Genomic DNA, 16,562 nt, shown 5'->3' on the forward strand with positions numbered 1-16,562 from the left:
TGTACAGTTCTGTAGCATTAAGTACATTCATAGAAACTCTCTTCCATTCCACATAAGCAAGTTGCCAGGTGCCCATGGCCTGCCAAAGGTGTGAGGCTGGGGGGCTCCTCTCAACGCCCCCTTCTGCTTCTACCAGTCAAATTATGTGTTTACCAGGAGTCAGTGGTGTTACTCTCAAATATATTTATGGCATTCTTATTTGTTATTGTAGTTATGTAATTTAATTACTTTAAACAAATGAAATATGAGTACCAAAAAAGCACAGTTGTTTTTATGAAAATTCAGTTGACTTTCAATTTATACATAACAAGCGAAGTTTCTCAGATTCTGTGACAAAGTAGTACGACTTTCCTTTCAGGAAAACCTTCAGGACAGTCTCTGAGCCATGAACAAAAAGAACATTACTTACTTGCCACCTCCAACATCACAAGATCGAGGGCGCCCTGACAGGGACTGAATCTGGGGAGAAACAGAAAGCTGGGCTTACTCATTGTAAAGCCAAATGCAGATGTTTAAAAAGTGTCTTTGTAAGTATCTTGGGGCTCCAGTCAGTGTAAGAGAAAGCAGCACATATAAACAGCATCCTCACATAGTCATTTAAGTTTTGACCACACTTTTCCAGGCAGAAGGGTGGCATAACATTAATAAATTTCCTTAATTTGATGCTTTCTTAATTTATCTTCTAGATGAATATTATTTCCTTCAAAAAGGCCAATATTTTCCATATAGAGCTTTTAAATAAACATTCCTTTTTCCAATTGGCCTGAGAGGAAAAGAAGAAAACAGAAAAACAAAACAAGGTGAAAAAAGAGGAAATTAATGTCAGAAGAAAATAAATATCTCAACTAGAATATAGGCTTCGGGGGGGCAGGGATTTTTATTTTGTTTATTGCAGTATCTCTGCACCTAGAAGGCCTGGCAATAGGTGCTCAATAAGTGTATTGAAAAAAATGAATGAACCTATTGACTCAACTCTTCTCCCCGAAATGATTTATGGAGGACTGCAAATCCGTGAGAACTGAGGGAGGTGAGTTCCTCTTCCCAGAGAGCAGTCCCCGGCACTCAGGGAAGAGTGGGTGCCGCTGCGCTCTTTGCAAGAGAAGACAGAGTTATCTTCTGACAAAAGCCCCTAACACCACTGCACCTTCCACAGCCAAAGAGACACAGTATGGCCCCTCCTCCTATGTTGAAGTATGTCAATTTTACATCATATCTCTTTTCTTCCCCCAAAAGATTAAACATCAAATACATCTTGCTTTTACAAAAGACCTTTCAAGCCTATCCTAATGCTAACAATGACTTTGGTAGACTTGGCAGAAGAAACTGGAACCGGACCAAAGGAAGCCTAAACAGGTGGGAATAGTTAGGAATGGAGACAACACAAGCAATGGCAGCAGAGCATCACTAAGGGCTGGGACAGATGAACTGCTTCCTGTCAAAGGCAACACAGCTTCCCTATGGGAAGAAAGATCAACTCAGGTACCGTGGGCCTCCCTCTCTTCCACAGTGGGTGAGGCTTACAGAGAGCGCCATGGGGGAGCTCAGCGAGCACACCTGTGGATACAAATATTGAAAGCCTCATGGAAACCATTAAACAGATGACTTGCTTACTGACTCCCAGAGGACTCAGGTCAAATGCTCTTGATTAAAGAAAGAAATATCTGGTGAATCAGCAATTCTGGACAGAAGCTGGTGACTGGTAGAAGGTGTTGGCTAAAACACAGAAAAGTCTGCCTATTACTTATAAGCAAGTTTCTGCGCTTTTAGTAATATGAATGAGTTATGAGGGACTAAAAGGTTTTTCTCAATAAGTAAATTCACATGAAAATTAGGAAGAGATCACTGCACTAATTCATCAACACAATTGTGATAATTTTTATTTGAACCATCATTCCCTAATATAGTCTTCCTATCTCTATCCCCAGACATCCTCTCTTCCTTTTTTCCCAATTCCTCTTTTTTCCTCCTCTGCAGGATTTTACAATGACCTCTGAAGTGCAAACATTCAGGGACAACAAACACAGCTGAGTACTGTTCACCCACCTCCTTGGTCTCCCACAGCTGTTTTGGCAGTGGCTTGGGAACATTTAATAGATTCTCTTCTTTCAATGGGCCAGGGAAAGACACAACTAAAGGGGGGAAAAAAGCATCACATTCATCGCATTAGAAGGCAGCCATCCCATCTTTGGCCAAACAAATTATCTTTGTAAAAAGAAAAAATGATTGATTTAACAAATACTTATTGACTGTCTACTAGGGAAGGTGTTTGAGCATTACTGTGGGATTCAGCCTTTAAGGAATTTACAATCTAGTCGAGGGAAAAGGACAACACATAAATACCCATGACTGAGAGGAGAAATGAGTGGAGGCCCACAAGAGCTAAGAGAGCCGTGCTGCTGAAGTACAGACCGGGAAGAGACCACGGCAGGCCTCTGGAGCCGGGCGCTGAGAGAAGCCCTTGAGAGGCATAGGAAAAGTGCATTCCCAGAGAGGAGAAAATAAGAAAGAAGGCCCAGGGAGAGGGGAAATGGTGACAACTATTGAGTAGAGCCACTCTTTTCAACTGGAGTGTAGGGAAGTAAAGAAGAGTGGTAGGAAATAAACTTTGGAAGGTTGAGGCCAGATCAGGGTGGACGCTGCACACATGGCAAGGAGATAATGGAAGAAGAGAGACCCACAATAATATAGAAGAGATGAAATGAGGAAAGTAACAAAGAGAGAAGAGGATATTATATGGAAGACAGCGGCAGTGAAGCTCCTTGGAAAGGGGCTGGGAATGCGGGATAAAGAGGAATTGAGAACCCAGAAGATTTGAGGCTGGGTAGCTGAAGGGACCCTACTGGCTCTTCAGTGCTACGAAACAACCATTCCAGAGCTTTCTGCTTTAACACTCTCAGTCATGCAAGGTAAAACGGGAGTGCTGAGCCATAATAAAGGGAAAACTTTTTGTTCTCAGAGGGAAACCAGAAAAGGTCCAGCCCTCAGGAATTAAGGGATCTGATGTCAGGAAGGGAATTCAACATTAGAGACACTGGTGACGGCTCAGAAGTACGAACGCTGTTAGGTTCTGGTGACCATGTAAGCTCCAGTGTGACTGTCGTGATTGTCCTGTCTTAGCCCCACACAGGACAACCTGTTACCCAAGGATGGCAGACCCCAGAAAGAAGTCACTTAAAACAGAGACCACAATTTCAAAGTCACTTCTCAGAATGACACAATGCTCTTTACAGTTAACCTACTCGGCAACTTCATACAGCAGTCAGTTCTGCTCAGATATTCCAGGCTTCATCAATGCTCCCAGGTGTTTCTCTCAATCCTGATATTCAAATCACTCTCTTTTGGAAACCTTATTTTGTCAATATTCTTGTTTGAGTCCCTTTCCTTCAAATGTTACCTTGCCTAATTGTTAATACATATAAACTGCTTCAGAAATGTAAACTCCATGAGGGAGGGCTTTTATTTTATTCACTGCTGGGCAGAGCTTAAAACAGTGCCTGGTAAACACTGGCCCCACAGCTGACTCTCAACAGCCTGGAGGACAGGAACAATGGGCTTTGATGGCCTTCATAGAGCAATACAACAAGAGAATCAAGAATAAAAAATTGCTCTGCAAGGTATTGTTGGATGACAGGAAAAGTTTCAAGGGCTGAGTGAGGTGGCTTCGTGACTCTAGGCTACTTCTCATAAGAGTTTGGTCACAGGAGAGGCCGGCCCAGTGGTGTAGCGGTTAAGTGTGCGCGCGCTCCACTGCTGGCGGCCCAGGGTTCGGATCCCGGGTGGGCACCCACGCACTGCTTGTCAGGCCATGCTGTGGTGGCGTCCCATATAAAAGTGGAGGAAGATGGGCACGGATGGGGCCAGTCTTCCTCAGCAAAAAGAGGAGGATTTGGAGGCCGGCCTAGTGGCACAAGCGGTTAAGTGTGCGCACTCTGCTGCGGCGGCCTGGGGTTCGCTGGTTCGGATCCCGGGCACTCACCAACGCATCGCTTGGCAAGCCATGCTGTGGCGGCGTCCCATATAAAGTGGAGGAAGGTGGGCATGGATGTTAGCCTAGGGCCAGTCTTCCTTAGCAAAAAAAAAAAAAAAAAAAAAGAGGAGGATTGGCAGATGTTAGCACAGGGCTGATCTCCTCACAAAAAAAAAAAAAGAGGAGGATTGGCTTGGATGTTAGCTCAGGGCTGATCTTCCTCACAAAAAAAAAAAAAGTTTGGCCACAGGAATATGGCTGGGGCAGACTCTAATGCCTTAAAGGGGATTGTTTCCTTAAAGAAGTTCATTGTTTTTAGTCTCTTTTCATATCCAAGATTGGTTGGGAATTCTTCAGAGAATTCATTTGGGGGAATGCAAACAACCTTGAAGCCATTTCTTTATTTCTGTCCTAGTGGATTAGGTATTTATTGACGTTTCAACTTTTCATGATTTTATTCATGGCCTAAAATGGCTTGCCCAGAAAAGGAGTAGATAGGATAATGACAGAGAATTGTGCCTCTGGTACAAGATGTTCCTCATTTATCATATTCCCTGTGAGTCCTTATCTCTGTGATACATAAACCTAATTTAGCTGTTCACTTTCAGATTATGAAAATTAAATTTCAGATTATAAAGATTTAGGGAAAAGGAAACATTGCCTGGTACTGAATGAATAAATGAACTGTGTCAGACCCTCATTTGTCAGTGGCTTTGAGTGTCATTTCAGTAGACCTTCAACGTTACTTAACCAGTTTTAGGAAACTCAGTACCTTCTACAAGATCTGCAATTTCATTTTGCAATTAATTTGCATTTTCCTCAAATTGTTTATTTCCATCTGTCAGTTATTGACTCACAAAACTTTCTAAGTTTTGCAGAGACAGATAGCTGAGGAGGGAAGGATACTGGAATAACTAATGGGTTAAGTGACCAACTCATTAATATTTTCATGTGGTTACAACTTTTGCTTCTCTGCACAACCTTATGACTGAGGGACTAATGGGACTGTAATGATGAGGAACCTTGTATCTAACTACACATTTTCCTTCTCATCCTTCATCACGGCTAGCCTTAATTTTGTAGAGCATCTCAGAAAAGTAAACCAATCAGAAGTTATCAGCATTTGGGGAAGTCCTGAAAACATAAGTATTAATTAGTTCAGACATTGAAAAAGGTTATGTACACTACGGTCAGTATCCCACTCAGCACAGGTAGGCAAAATCAGTTCATACCTTCCCCATGTACATCATTCTCTCCATCACAGAAACCTAGTGGGAAAGAAAAAACACACGTTTATGTGGTGCTTTCATTTTTATTTGTTCATGAATTAGTCACTCTTTCTGATTTGCAAGTCCATGCTGTATATTGTTATAAATATTTTTGCAGTCAAGTTATTTTAAAAAGAAGTTTATATGGTGTCTCAGTCAATTTAAATAGTATATATGAATAGCTATTTGCAAAGTTTTAAAAATTTGACTTGGAATAAATTCTGTCTGAATAAAGTATTTTTAATCTATAAAATATATTACAGGTGACAAGTATTGTATATCCTATTGCTCTAAGCTAAAACCAAAGCATCGTGCCAAGAATGTAATATGTTAGCATTCTCCTTGGAGAAATCAAATATACCAAAAGAGTTTTCAATATAAAACCAGGATAAAATTTTTAAATGTAGCTTATTTAAAGTTTAGATATGTTTCTGGATGAGCTTAATCTATAAGTTAACCTGATTAGTCTATAAAACTTAAACAAAATGTCTATAATCATCCATTCAACATGCATTTAAGTTCCTGCAATGAGTAAGTGCTAGGTGTGGCCAGGTGACACAGTGTAGGTGAGAAGACAGGACAGGGAAGCAACTTCTCTAACACAGGTGGAAGATATAAAATTCTAGTGGAGCCCAGGAGCCAGGCAACACTGAGAATCCCTAGGAGCACTAAGAGGTGGACAAATGAAACACATTCATCAATACAGAATTTCTCTCAGGCCTATGGAAAGAGAATCTAAGTTAGTGATTTAAAACTTTACTTGAGGGCACAAAAAGACCACTTGGGTAAGCTTGTTAAAATGCAGATTCATGGGCCCAAACCTCAGAGATTTTGATTCAGAAAGTGTGAGAATGGGCCCACGAATCTACATTTTTAATAATCACCTCAGAGGACTCAACTACAGATGGTCCCTCACTCTCTGAGAGACCTGGACGAGGTGATAGCTTAATCATGATTTCACACATCTAAAGAAAGGCAACGTGAGCAGAAGAACACTAGAAAGTGAGGTGCAGAGAGACAGAGGCTCGGCTCTGCAATGGCACTGCCGAAGGAGGGGAGGCATGCTCTGAGGCATATTTTGGCTTCCCTGGGACCCTCATATTGAAAAAGGGCAGGGAACCTGACCATTCTGATCGCTCAAAAGTAAATACCCTAATACAAATAAAAAACTAAGTTTTATACAGCCACCTGGTATGGTATGTTGAAGCATCTCTTCATCATCAAGACACCAATCCCTCTAGATTTAATTAGTAAGGCCAGTTTTCAGTTTAAAGTAAGGCTGATCTGTCCCTGGAACATAAGGACTCAACTGAGGACTACCTTGTGAAACTGCCTGAGTGGTGAGCAGATACCCCACAAGATACCCCATTAGTGCCATCCTCTCTGTCAGACTGGAACAGGCGGCTTCATGGAGGAGGTGACACCTAAGTTAGGCATTGAAGGATAATGATGAGAATAATAATAATAACAAGAGCCAGCATTACTGTTTGCTTCCTACATGCCAGGCACTTTACACAGATGATCTCACAGCAATCCTACGAGGTAGGCGCTACTGTCACCCCCAAGATCACACTGCTGGTAAGTTCTGGTACTAGAACTCTGGCCTGTGTGCCTTCAGAATGTCCAACTTGCTGTACCTGGAGGGAGTACACACTTGGGAGTGAGGGTGAAGGGGATGCCCCAGTGTAAAGACAGGAGGAGGAAGAGGAAAGCGTGTACAGCATGGGCAGAGAACGGTGAGTCTGGCTGGAGCACAAGACAGGAGGAACGATGGGGGATAAGGCTGGATTGAAGGAGGCTGCCAGTAATGTGGCATGATGTAGGAAGAGAAGGTTTTGATTAGAAAAGCGACATGATTACAGCTAAGCTTTGGAGAACACGTTCTTGCAGCCAAGTATGCGATGGATTGAAAGGAGAAAGCCTAAAGCCAGGGAGACCAGGTAGGAAACCAATATAACAGTCCAGGCAAGAAGGAAGCAGGGTACTGGCAGTGAGGATAGAAAAGAGGAGGCAGATTTGAGGCACACTGCAGGGATCGAATGAACAGGACTTGGCTAAGGAATGGGTGTGAGGGGTGTGGGAATGAGAGTAATTAAAGATGACTCCCAGGTTTTGAGTTTCAGTGACTAGAAGGATGGTGGTGGTGGTAACTGATACATTAGCATCAAGCTAACACATAACCAAAATACTGAAGCCTGGATTTTTATTACTGGGTAAATAATATCATAGGCTATGACACTACAAATAAAGGGTTAAAAATAAACAGGAGTGAGTTTTGACGGCATATCTGGAAACAGAGAAAACTCATTTGCATCAGTCCTGCAAGGGATGGGACAGCAAGGCTGTCTTCCAGGAAACCTCTGGGTCTCACAGCCCCGAGGGCTGACTTCCTCAGTGTAATGGAGACCATGTTCCCACTCCTCGCTCCTGTACCAGATGGATCTAAAATAAGTCCTAGCACCGTCTCGATTTGCTGAGTAGATGGGCGACAAGAGGTAGATCACTTACCCAGAGTGTGTCCTTTAAGAAGCCTCTGGTGCTTCAGCCTCCCCCTTCTGGGCCCTCCTGCCATCTGGGTGACACCTTTTGCCTCTTTAGATCTGGGATGCTTGTGCCCCTCCCCTCTCCCTCCTGTCTGTGCAATCAAGTGTCACTAACAGGCTCACTTCTTTCAGGGCTATTTGCATTTTAAACCTTCTCCTTAACTCTGCAGGTCTGAGCTATTGAAAGGTGTTGAATGACTTGTTGAAAGGTCAGAGAGGTCCAGCACACTTCCTTCCCAGAGGAGGAGCTCAGTCAGGGCTGTCCTCCCCAAAGCTGGCAGTACTCAGCATCTAGAGCTCTCACGCACTCTCCTGCCCTCAGCTCTAGACTGCTCCCTGAAAGGACAGGGACCACCCAGCCCCCTCCCCCACACGCTGGTGATGAGTGGAGGGGAGTTAGGAGACAGTCTTGGGCTATGGGACAGGGCAAGTGTCACAGAGAGTCCTTACGCTTGCCCGTCTGTGTGTGTGTGTGAAATGATAATTAAAGTGCACATGCTGCCAGGGAAATGATCAATATTTCTCCTTAAAGACGCTGGATAATTAAACAAGAAGAGAGAAATCACAAAAATCTTGCTTGGTTGAATAAAAGTTTACTTCTGTCATTTACATCAATTGCTTACCATGTATGCCTAACTGTCATGCAACTCAATGACCATTATGAAAACTACTAAACATGTATCAGATTTTTTAAATTTTTTTTTTTTAATTTTTTTATTTATTTATTTTTCCCCCAAAGCCCCAGTAGATAGTTGTATGTCATAGCTGCACATCCTTCTAGTTGCTGTATGTGGGATGCGGCCTCAGCATGGCCAGAGAAGTGGTGCGTCGGTGCGCACCCGGGATCCGAACCTGGGCTGCCAGCATCGGAGCGCACGCACTTAACCGCTAAGCCACGGGGCCGGCCCCATGTATCAGATTAATGGCTTTATTTTCTTGGGACACAAACCTTTGCTCATGAATGTATCACAGTTTATTGCTCACGTAGTTAAGCTATGAGCAGATGCTCCCTTATTATCTGCTCACAACCAAAAAAATAAATAAATAGTGGAAACATTAATTGAGGATACATCATTATGCTAAGGACAGATTCCCAGGGAAAGAGCAGTTATTATTGCTTCTGCTATGGAGCCCATTTCTGGGCTTCAATTATATTTTCCCATCACTTTTTTAATCTTGACTTTATTTGGTTGGTCCTATAATAAGAAATACCTTTTTGCAAAGCTAGTTGATATTTTCAAAATCCAAAAGGAAAGAAAATAAAAAACTTTAATGAATTACAGGGGGAAAATACATGAAACTATTTAAAATAGCTCTCACCAACAAATATAATTCTCCAGAAATAATTCCTATCCTTGGAGACTTGAATAATATTTTAAACACACTGGCTTTCCCCTGTAAACACATCCATATTTGGATGTGTTTCTGAGTTCTGCTATACTTGCAGGGCAACTATGCAGAAGCAGGCACACAGCTCAGACATTTGGGCTGGAGGTCAGCCCACCTTCCATGGTTATCAGATACTGTGGCCCAACAATTTCTAACTGCTGATTTGAAAAGACTGAGCTCCACGATTCTCACGTCAACCCAGGAATTCTGCTCCAGGATTTCGTTCTTTCTTTCTGCTTTTCTTAGGGCTCTGTCTACCAGAATCAACATTTACATTCATTTGCCATCCTTATTCATCCTCACTCACACCTTCTGACACTTCTCACCTCTTCCCTCAGAGGCTACATCACTCAGCATAAATACTTCACTCAATCACTTTCTTTAGTTACTTTCTTTTCTCTCTGCATGAAGGCCTCACAAGCTCCTTACTTAAATTACTCATGATTTCCTTGTTCTTTCTAGGTCTCTGGCCCTTTCCAGAGAAGCATAAACTTTGCACAGAGGGCAACACGAAGGAATGGCAGAGGCAGAAATGTAGCTCTTCATTCGAGGTTCCAGGGTAAAAACCTATCAATCTGGTCCCTTCACAGTTCAGGGAGACTCAGATCTCGCTGCACTCACTGGGCAGCACCACTGATCACAGTCTCTGCTTTGTTTATATATTTCCATCTCATCTATCCTGAAGCTAAACTACTCCATCTTCCCAGATATCCCACTTTCCTAAGCAGTGAGCAGTGGACCCACATCTAATTCCAAAAAAATTGCCAGCTTTACTCTCATATTCCCACGTGTGGAAACATAGCTAGAGAGCCCTAAACAATTCTAAAAGATCTCATACTTTACAAGCAAACAACTGTTCAGGCAAATGTAGTTATCTCTGAATTGCACAAGGGAACAAATACAGCAACAATTATTCTTAAATCCCATCCCCACTATATGCAAGGAAATAAGACCTTGAATGTTCTCCTCAGAAGGAACAGGGACTATTTAGGCTTTAAATTGTCTAAAAACTTAAGAAAACCAGAAAAGCTGGTATTATCTTGGCCAAAGATTTATTTATTCCCCCATTTCAAGACCAAACATATAGCCCCGCTTGTGGACAAGAATAAACCTGCATATGGAATGGGTAATTCAAGACCATTGTTCCCACTGGATTATAAACCCCAGAAAGGCAGGCTTGGAATGTGTCTTAGTGAACCAGTCTTGTTTCAAGTGCTGGTGAGATGTCAGCACCCACAGTATGTTTTAGCGAGAGCTCTACACGTCAGCCATTGTGTAATTTCTCCACACTTCTCCATCACTGAGGGCTCCTCTGTGCCAGGCCCATGCTGGAGACAAGACCATTAAGATGCTGACATTAAGAAATCTACACTGAGCAGAAGGAGAGAAGCGCATCCATGAGAAAGGCAGTCAAGTGACATAGGTGCCAAGATAACCATCTATATGTAGGAGCTTTGGGATGTTAGAAGGACATGGGTAAGTTCTGGGATGGCAAAGAGAGGAAGGTCAAGGATGGCACCATAGGAATGGTGACAAAGCTGAGGGTGTTGATTTGGTAGGCCAGGAGTGAATTAAAAGAGGAAGACATGGGAACAGGAAGAAACATTAGTAGAACCCAAAGTGGTTCATGTGGCTGACTCGAGGAGTGAGGCTGGTGAGTGAGGAGAGAAGGGAGAGAGGTAGGCGAGGGCCTGATCCTGGAGCTCCTGTGGTTCCAAACTGGGAGATCTGGACTCTCTCCTGGAGGTGAGGGGGTAGCAACCAGGATTAAGCAGGAGAGTACTATGACCAGATTTCAGTTCACTCTGGATGCAGATGGTGTGAATATGCCTTTTCCCCACTCCTGGGCACTCTGGCCTCTCTCCACCCTGTTATTCACTCTGGCCCAAGGGAGGTGGAACAATGACCCGACCGGCAGAATGGGGCACAACTGAGCAGGCAATGCCCGGCTCCAGCTCGGCTTCCTCTTCTCCTGCTCAGGAGCGTGCCTTCTCTCAGAGAGCGTGTCTTCTCTGCTTGGCCCTGCCCTTCAGTCTGTCCTCAGTACTTCTCCCAAGGAGGCCACCCTGGGCCAGTGCCGCTGGCCACTGGGGGAGTCGGCCTCATTCTGGGGTTCAGTCATAACAGGCCATCGACCCACAGAGAGAAGCCATTTCCTCTTGTCAGTAATAAAGGTGATATTGAGCTCCATCTGTCACTTCTGGTTTGATTTCTCAGTTTGTTCAGATCCTGGATGGGAAAACAGGACCTTTAGAGAACCCAACATACAACTGGATTAGAGGGATATAAGACCAGAAATAAGGAGCCAGTTAGAAAGTTACCATGAGTCCAAGTAAAATGACGAAGGCCTAAAAAAGGGAGTGTGGTGGGGGAGGAGAGGAAGCTCGAGGGCCAAGAAGGGAGAATCCACAGTGGAAGAGGCAGGAGAGAAGTACATGATGTTGTAAGCTCCATTTTCATTTCATCATGCACACACACACATTTCCCCTGCTAGGAGCTTTTTCTCTGAAGACTGTCAAAGTGCATGCACCACTTAAGCTTTTCTCCTCTTGGTTCCTAAAGGACAGAATGAGAAAGCCGAGATGCTGTTAGCAGTGGGCCTGTGTGTCTTACCCATGTATGGAGCAGGCCAAGCCGACTGGCTCCCTCCTCCATAGGGGTCCTGGGGCTTGGTGCTCAGAGCACTCGTATGAAGAGCAGAATCAGAATTGGTCCTAAGGGGAGGAGGAGAGAGTCTGGCTGAAAATCCATTTTTCCTTAGTGAAAATGCAATATTCTTTGCTGAAAATTACCAACAGGAGAGAAGGCAAGAAAAACTGATTTACAATTATCCATAAAATGGGGGCTTGGGACCTACTTGAAGTCCCTTACATCAATGACACCCTCTGAGGATCTCCCACATCCAAAAAGATTTTAATTTGTACTTGCATAGTCTTACACTTTGAAGCTAATGGCAATAATGATCTATTTCAACAAGGAAGACCTCAGATTCATGGCTTCCTCTAACTAACTTCCTGTTCTTCCTCGCAACTCAGAAGATCACTGTGACCAGTGTGTTCTCTGTGGCTGCACTAGATTCTTCTCTACTTGAGAATAACTCCTTATATGAAGGATCACCTATAGCAGTGGTTCTCAAACCCTTCCAGGGAGAATGCAAGGTTAAAGTCTTTGCCCTTTCACTCTCCTTCCCTCACGAGCACAGTAGCGTTTTCCAGCAGCTGTGTGATGGGTGATGGCACCACAGACTGAACGTATCAACAGAGAATCCAGCTATCTTCAAGAGATTTATAAGAGGTACAACAATGCCACTCTTCTCAGTAATTTTTTTGTTTTAGAAAATATAACTGCTTCTTAAAAAAGTATTATGTTGACATGTAATGAGTTTATTATTGTCATTTTGTTATTTTTAAATGTATTAATTAGTATCTTTTATAAATCTGTCAATTTAATTTCCAATATCAATAGAAAATATAAAATATAAACTCACTCAAACAAATACTCTTTGAGGGCCTCAACGGTCTTTAAGATTGTAAAAGAGTCCTAAGACAAGAAGTTTGGGAACTGCTGATATATAGCAAATTTCTCAAATTCTCCCAGACAGCTCCAACTTATACACAGCCTTGACTCCAAGAGATGATTATTTACTTATCTCATCCAAGGGTCAAACTGCCATAAAAAGAACTTGTGAGCAACTTTGAATTAGCCTAAAATGCTTCTTTGTGGTCTGTTCCAGGTAACAGCCTCATGTGACCATTGAGCCTTGTGGCCTGACACTGAGCACCATGGCCGTGTTGTATTCAGACGAGGGAAGAGGCAGTTCAGAACCTGTGTGATGCAACAGGAAGAGTGTAGACTCTGGGATCAGAGAGCCCTGAGTTCAGATTCCAGCTCCTTTACAGATTCAAAGAGACTCAAAAGAATAGCAAATGCAGAGAGACAACTGGGAAAATCTGAATATGGACAGGATATTAGATAATAGGAAGGAATTATTGTTAATTTTGTTAAGTATAATAATGGCATGTGGTTATGTTTTTTTTAAAAACGTTCTGATCAGCCTTATACTGTTAGAGATATTTACAGGTGAAATACTGTATCTAGCCACTGGTGGAATGGGGCTGGGAGGTGGCGGGGTAGAAAGACACAAGGATGGCAGAATGCTGATAAGTACTGAAGCTGAAGGATGGGCCCAGGGACTTATAACTCTTTTCCCTTTTGTGTATGTTTAAAATTTTGCACTATAAAAAGCTTTTTTTTAAATCCCAGTTCCATCACATATTAGCTAAGTGGCCTTAGACAAGTCATTTAACCTCTTAGAAGAGAAAATAATACTCATTCCTGTAGGATGTTATCAGGATTGAAAAAAATGACCTACGTAGAACACTTACCACTGCAGTCATGATCATGATAATAGCTAACATTTATTGAATACTTACGCTTCCCATGTGTCTTATACATCTTATTTAATCCTCACAACCATCCCCTCACAACCATCCCCCATAGACACAGGTACTATTATCTTCCTTTTCCAGATGAGTAAACTGAGGCATGAAGAAGTTAAATAATTTGTTCAAGGTTACAAATTGACTAAGAGGCAAACTCTAGTCCCGCTCAGCCCTCTTGTTCTTACACTGTGCTATACTGTCCCGTGCAGACACTCAATAAATGGTGGGAGATTTTTTTTTTTTTTCCTTAACACTTATATAAACCCACAACTGATCTGAACATACCCTGGCAACTAGATAATATATAAAGAACACCAGGACAATCAAATGGATTGGTCTTCTTTAAAATTTATTTCTACTAGGAAACAACCCATGTACCTGTTAAGTGCAGATGTTAGCCTGAACCCAGGATGCTTTTCTTCTTTCCAAGGAGGCTGCTGCCTTTAAAATAACATAACATAAAATATGAATATGAATAACATAAAAAGAAGAGAAGTTCAATCCACAGGGAGTAAAGGAGAGCCTCAGGCCTGGGTCTGGGAACCGGCTCGTCCAGTCACCAGCTGCAGAACCGAGGAAAGTCTGCAGAATGCTCCAAGCCTCACTCATTGTGCTCATCGCTGTTAAAATGAGGTCAGACTGAAGGATCTCTCCAGTCCCTGTGATTTCTGATTTCCATGATAAAAGCTACCACATCCTTGAGAACAGGATTAGCCAGGTGGGCATATAAGGAATTTCTGTTTGTTTGTTTAGGAAGAGCAAACAGGCACCTTTGAATGCCTTTTGAAACAGTTCAAATCTACGACCAACTCCTCTCTAGGGGATCTGAGATCTTACTCCAGATGTATAAAAAATTACTCCTTATCACACACCCCAAGTATGTGTGTGTACGGGGTGCCCTGGCAAAAACTTTTGCCCGGACGCAAAAACTTTGCATTCCCATACAGATGGCCATGAAGAGGAATATAAATGTTGCAGTTACCCAGTTTATGAAAATATTAATCTAACTAATCCCAGGGCTCTGGAAAGCATAAGATATTTTTTCTTGGATACAGATTTTTAAAATATCAGTTTGGAGATGTCTTTTTATGATTTAAAACACAATATTATATTAATTCTACAACCTTGGATCCCAAGATTCTTGAGAGTACTTGAAAACCTACTTGAGGTCGGAGCCCGCTGTTACCCATCTTAATGCTGACCTTTGCCAGGTCCTGATCACCCACAGTAAGGGCTCAGCCAGTATTTGCCCAGAGAAGGGATGGAGAGGAGACCTCAACCCAGAGAGCTCAATTTCTTCAATATGTACATTTCAAATGACTCCTAAATCTGACTTAGTGATCTGAAAATGATACCACACACACAATGGATGTAGCAGTCTTTTCAGTCAATTTTATATTCTACCACCCTCTAGACTCAAAAATACTCAATTTTTTTGTATATATACTCTACATACAAAAATACTCAGAGACCCTAAATCAAATCCCCTGTGCAAATTAGCATTTTAGGAGCTGACTAAAGCTTTTGTTCTTTTTAGTGGCTTACTAAGACACCCTGAGAAAAGAAATTTATTTTTCCATGTCTCAAATATAAGAATTCCAAATTGGAGTATTCTATGAGTAAATGTGTTAAAAATGTGTTTTCATTTGGTTTTAAGTATGAAGATCTAGATTTACTTAAATAACTTTTCATTTTAGACTTTCATATAACCCTATGATTATACATGGAAAGACTTAAGTTTTATAAGAGAAAACAAGATTCTATGCCTTATATTAGAAATTTCTAAAACATTCAAGGTGGATAAAATCAAGTAAAACTATCTGAAAATAACACATGCCCATCATATCTTTTACAATACAGCTTGCTTACCTTGGCCAACTCTCATCCAGGGGCTGTGAGGAGTAAATGGCTCCAAAAGTACTACCATCAAAGTAGAATTTTTAATAAAGGAAAAATAAAATCAACGGAAAGGTGAAGCAGAATTAAGAAGCTGGAATGGTGGAGAGTTAAACAACTGAGTTTTCGGTTCTTATCTTTATCTCTACACCCTCTAGCTCTTCCTCCATGCTTGCTCTTATCAACTTCCTCTGGAAAGTCTATTCCTCTATCTTCTGACCAGTGCTGTCTTTGCATGATTCTTGTGGGGTGTTTCTTATTTTTTTTTGCCTGCCCAGCATCTTTTATTTTCAAGAACTCCCTCCACCCCGACCCCAAACCTGGTGAGGCTGTCATTCATTGCAGGCCTTCCTGTCCCATGGGATGTACCCAGGCCAGTACTTCCAGTCAAGGTACCTCATGCCACTGGAAATAGTGATTGGTTCAGGGATGGGCTCACGACACAAACAGGACCAAAAACAGTGCTATTGAGGGGTAAAAAAGGAGTGCCCCCAATTGAAGAGGTGAGCCTGAGGACCAAGTGAACCTGGGTTTCTCTCCTTGGAGAAAGCCTGTCTACTCATGACGTCAACACAGACGTAGCACCTCACAAATACCGAGTCTCGATACTACTGTATGAATCCCTGGATTTAGCCCTTGGGCTTCCAGTGACATAAGCCAATAAATTTCCTTTTTTCAAGTTAAGGAGGGTTCCTGTTATTTATAATCAAAAGAAAGCTGCATTCAATTTGTGAAGAAATGTTAATTTCCTTAGGTTGTCAGGGGCTCTGTTTTATAAATTCTGCATTCTCCACTGGGTCTACCATGCCTCAGAACATATTCCAGACACATGAAGATACAAATGTGATGCTGCACTGTACACGCTGAGTGCAGTAGAGCCGTTTTGGTTAATTTATTTAAATACGCCCAAAGAACAATCTTCTTAAAATATTTTTAATCATATTACTCTCCTGCTAAAAAATTTTTAGTGAGTCTTTATAGAAGAAGGCATCATCTGCTTGGGCTCAGGAAAAAATGGGAGCCTTGATGGAGAGGGGATCGTGCAGGCCTGGTGTTA

The 16,562-nt window shown here is 42.2% G+C and overlaps 1 protein-coding gene across 3 annotated transcripts in view; it reads right to left on the reverse strand.

Moving 5' to 3' along the window:
• CRTC3 (CREB regulated transcription coactivator 3) overlaps positions 1 to 16,562 on the reverse strand; it is a 99,926-nt gene that overhangs the window by 19,994 nt on the left and 63,370 nt on the right. For all 3 annotated transcript variants that reach the window (XM_087428984.1, XM_087428983.1, XM_087428982.1), the window contains exons 4-9: positions 15,479 to 15,540; positions 13,988 to 14,050; positions 11,781 to 11,881; positions 5,200 to 5,235; positions 2,044 to 2,129; positions 410 to 459 (exon numbers count right to left, since the gene is read on the reverse strand). In XM_087428984.1, coding sequence (XP_087285110.1) covers positions 410 to 459; positions 2,044 to 2,129; positions 5,200 to 5,235; positions 11,781 to 11,881; positions 13,988 to 14,050; positions 15,479 to 15,540 — 398 coding nt within the window. The remainder of the gene's footprint in view (positions 1 to 409; positions 460 to 2,043; positions 2,130 to 5,199; positions 5,236 to 11,780; positions 11,882 to 13,987; positions 14,051 to 15,478; positions 15,541 to 16,562) is intronic.

Source organism: Ceratotherium simum, chromosome 3 (genome assembly GCF_057802395.1).
Source record: "Ceratotherium simum simum isolate JZ-2026a chromosome 3, ASM5780239v1, whole genome shotgun sequence".
Taxonomy (NCBI): Eukaryota; Metazoa; Chordata; class Mammalia; order Perissodactyla; family Rhinocerotidae; genus Ceratotherium; species Ceratotherium simum.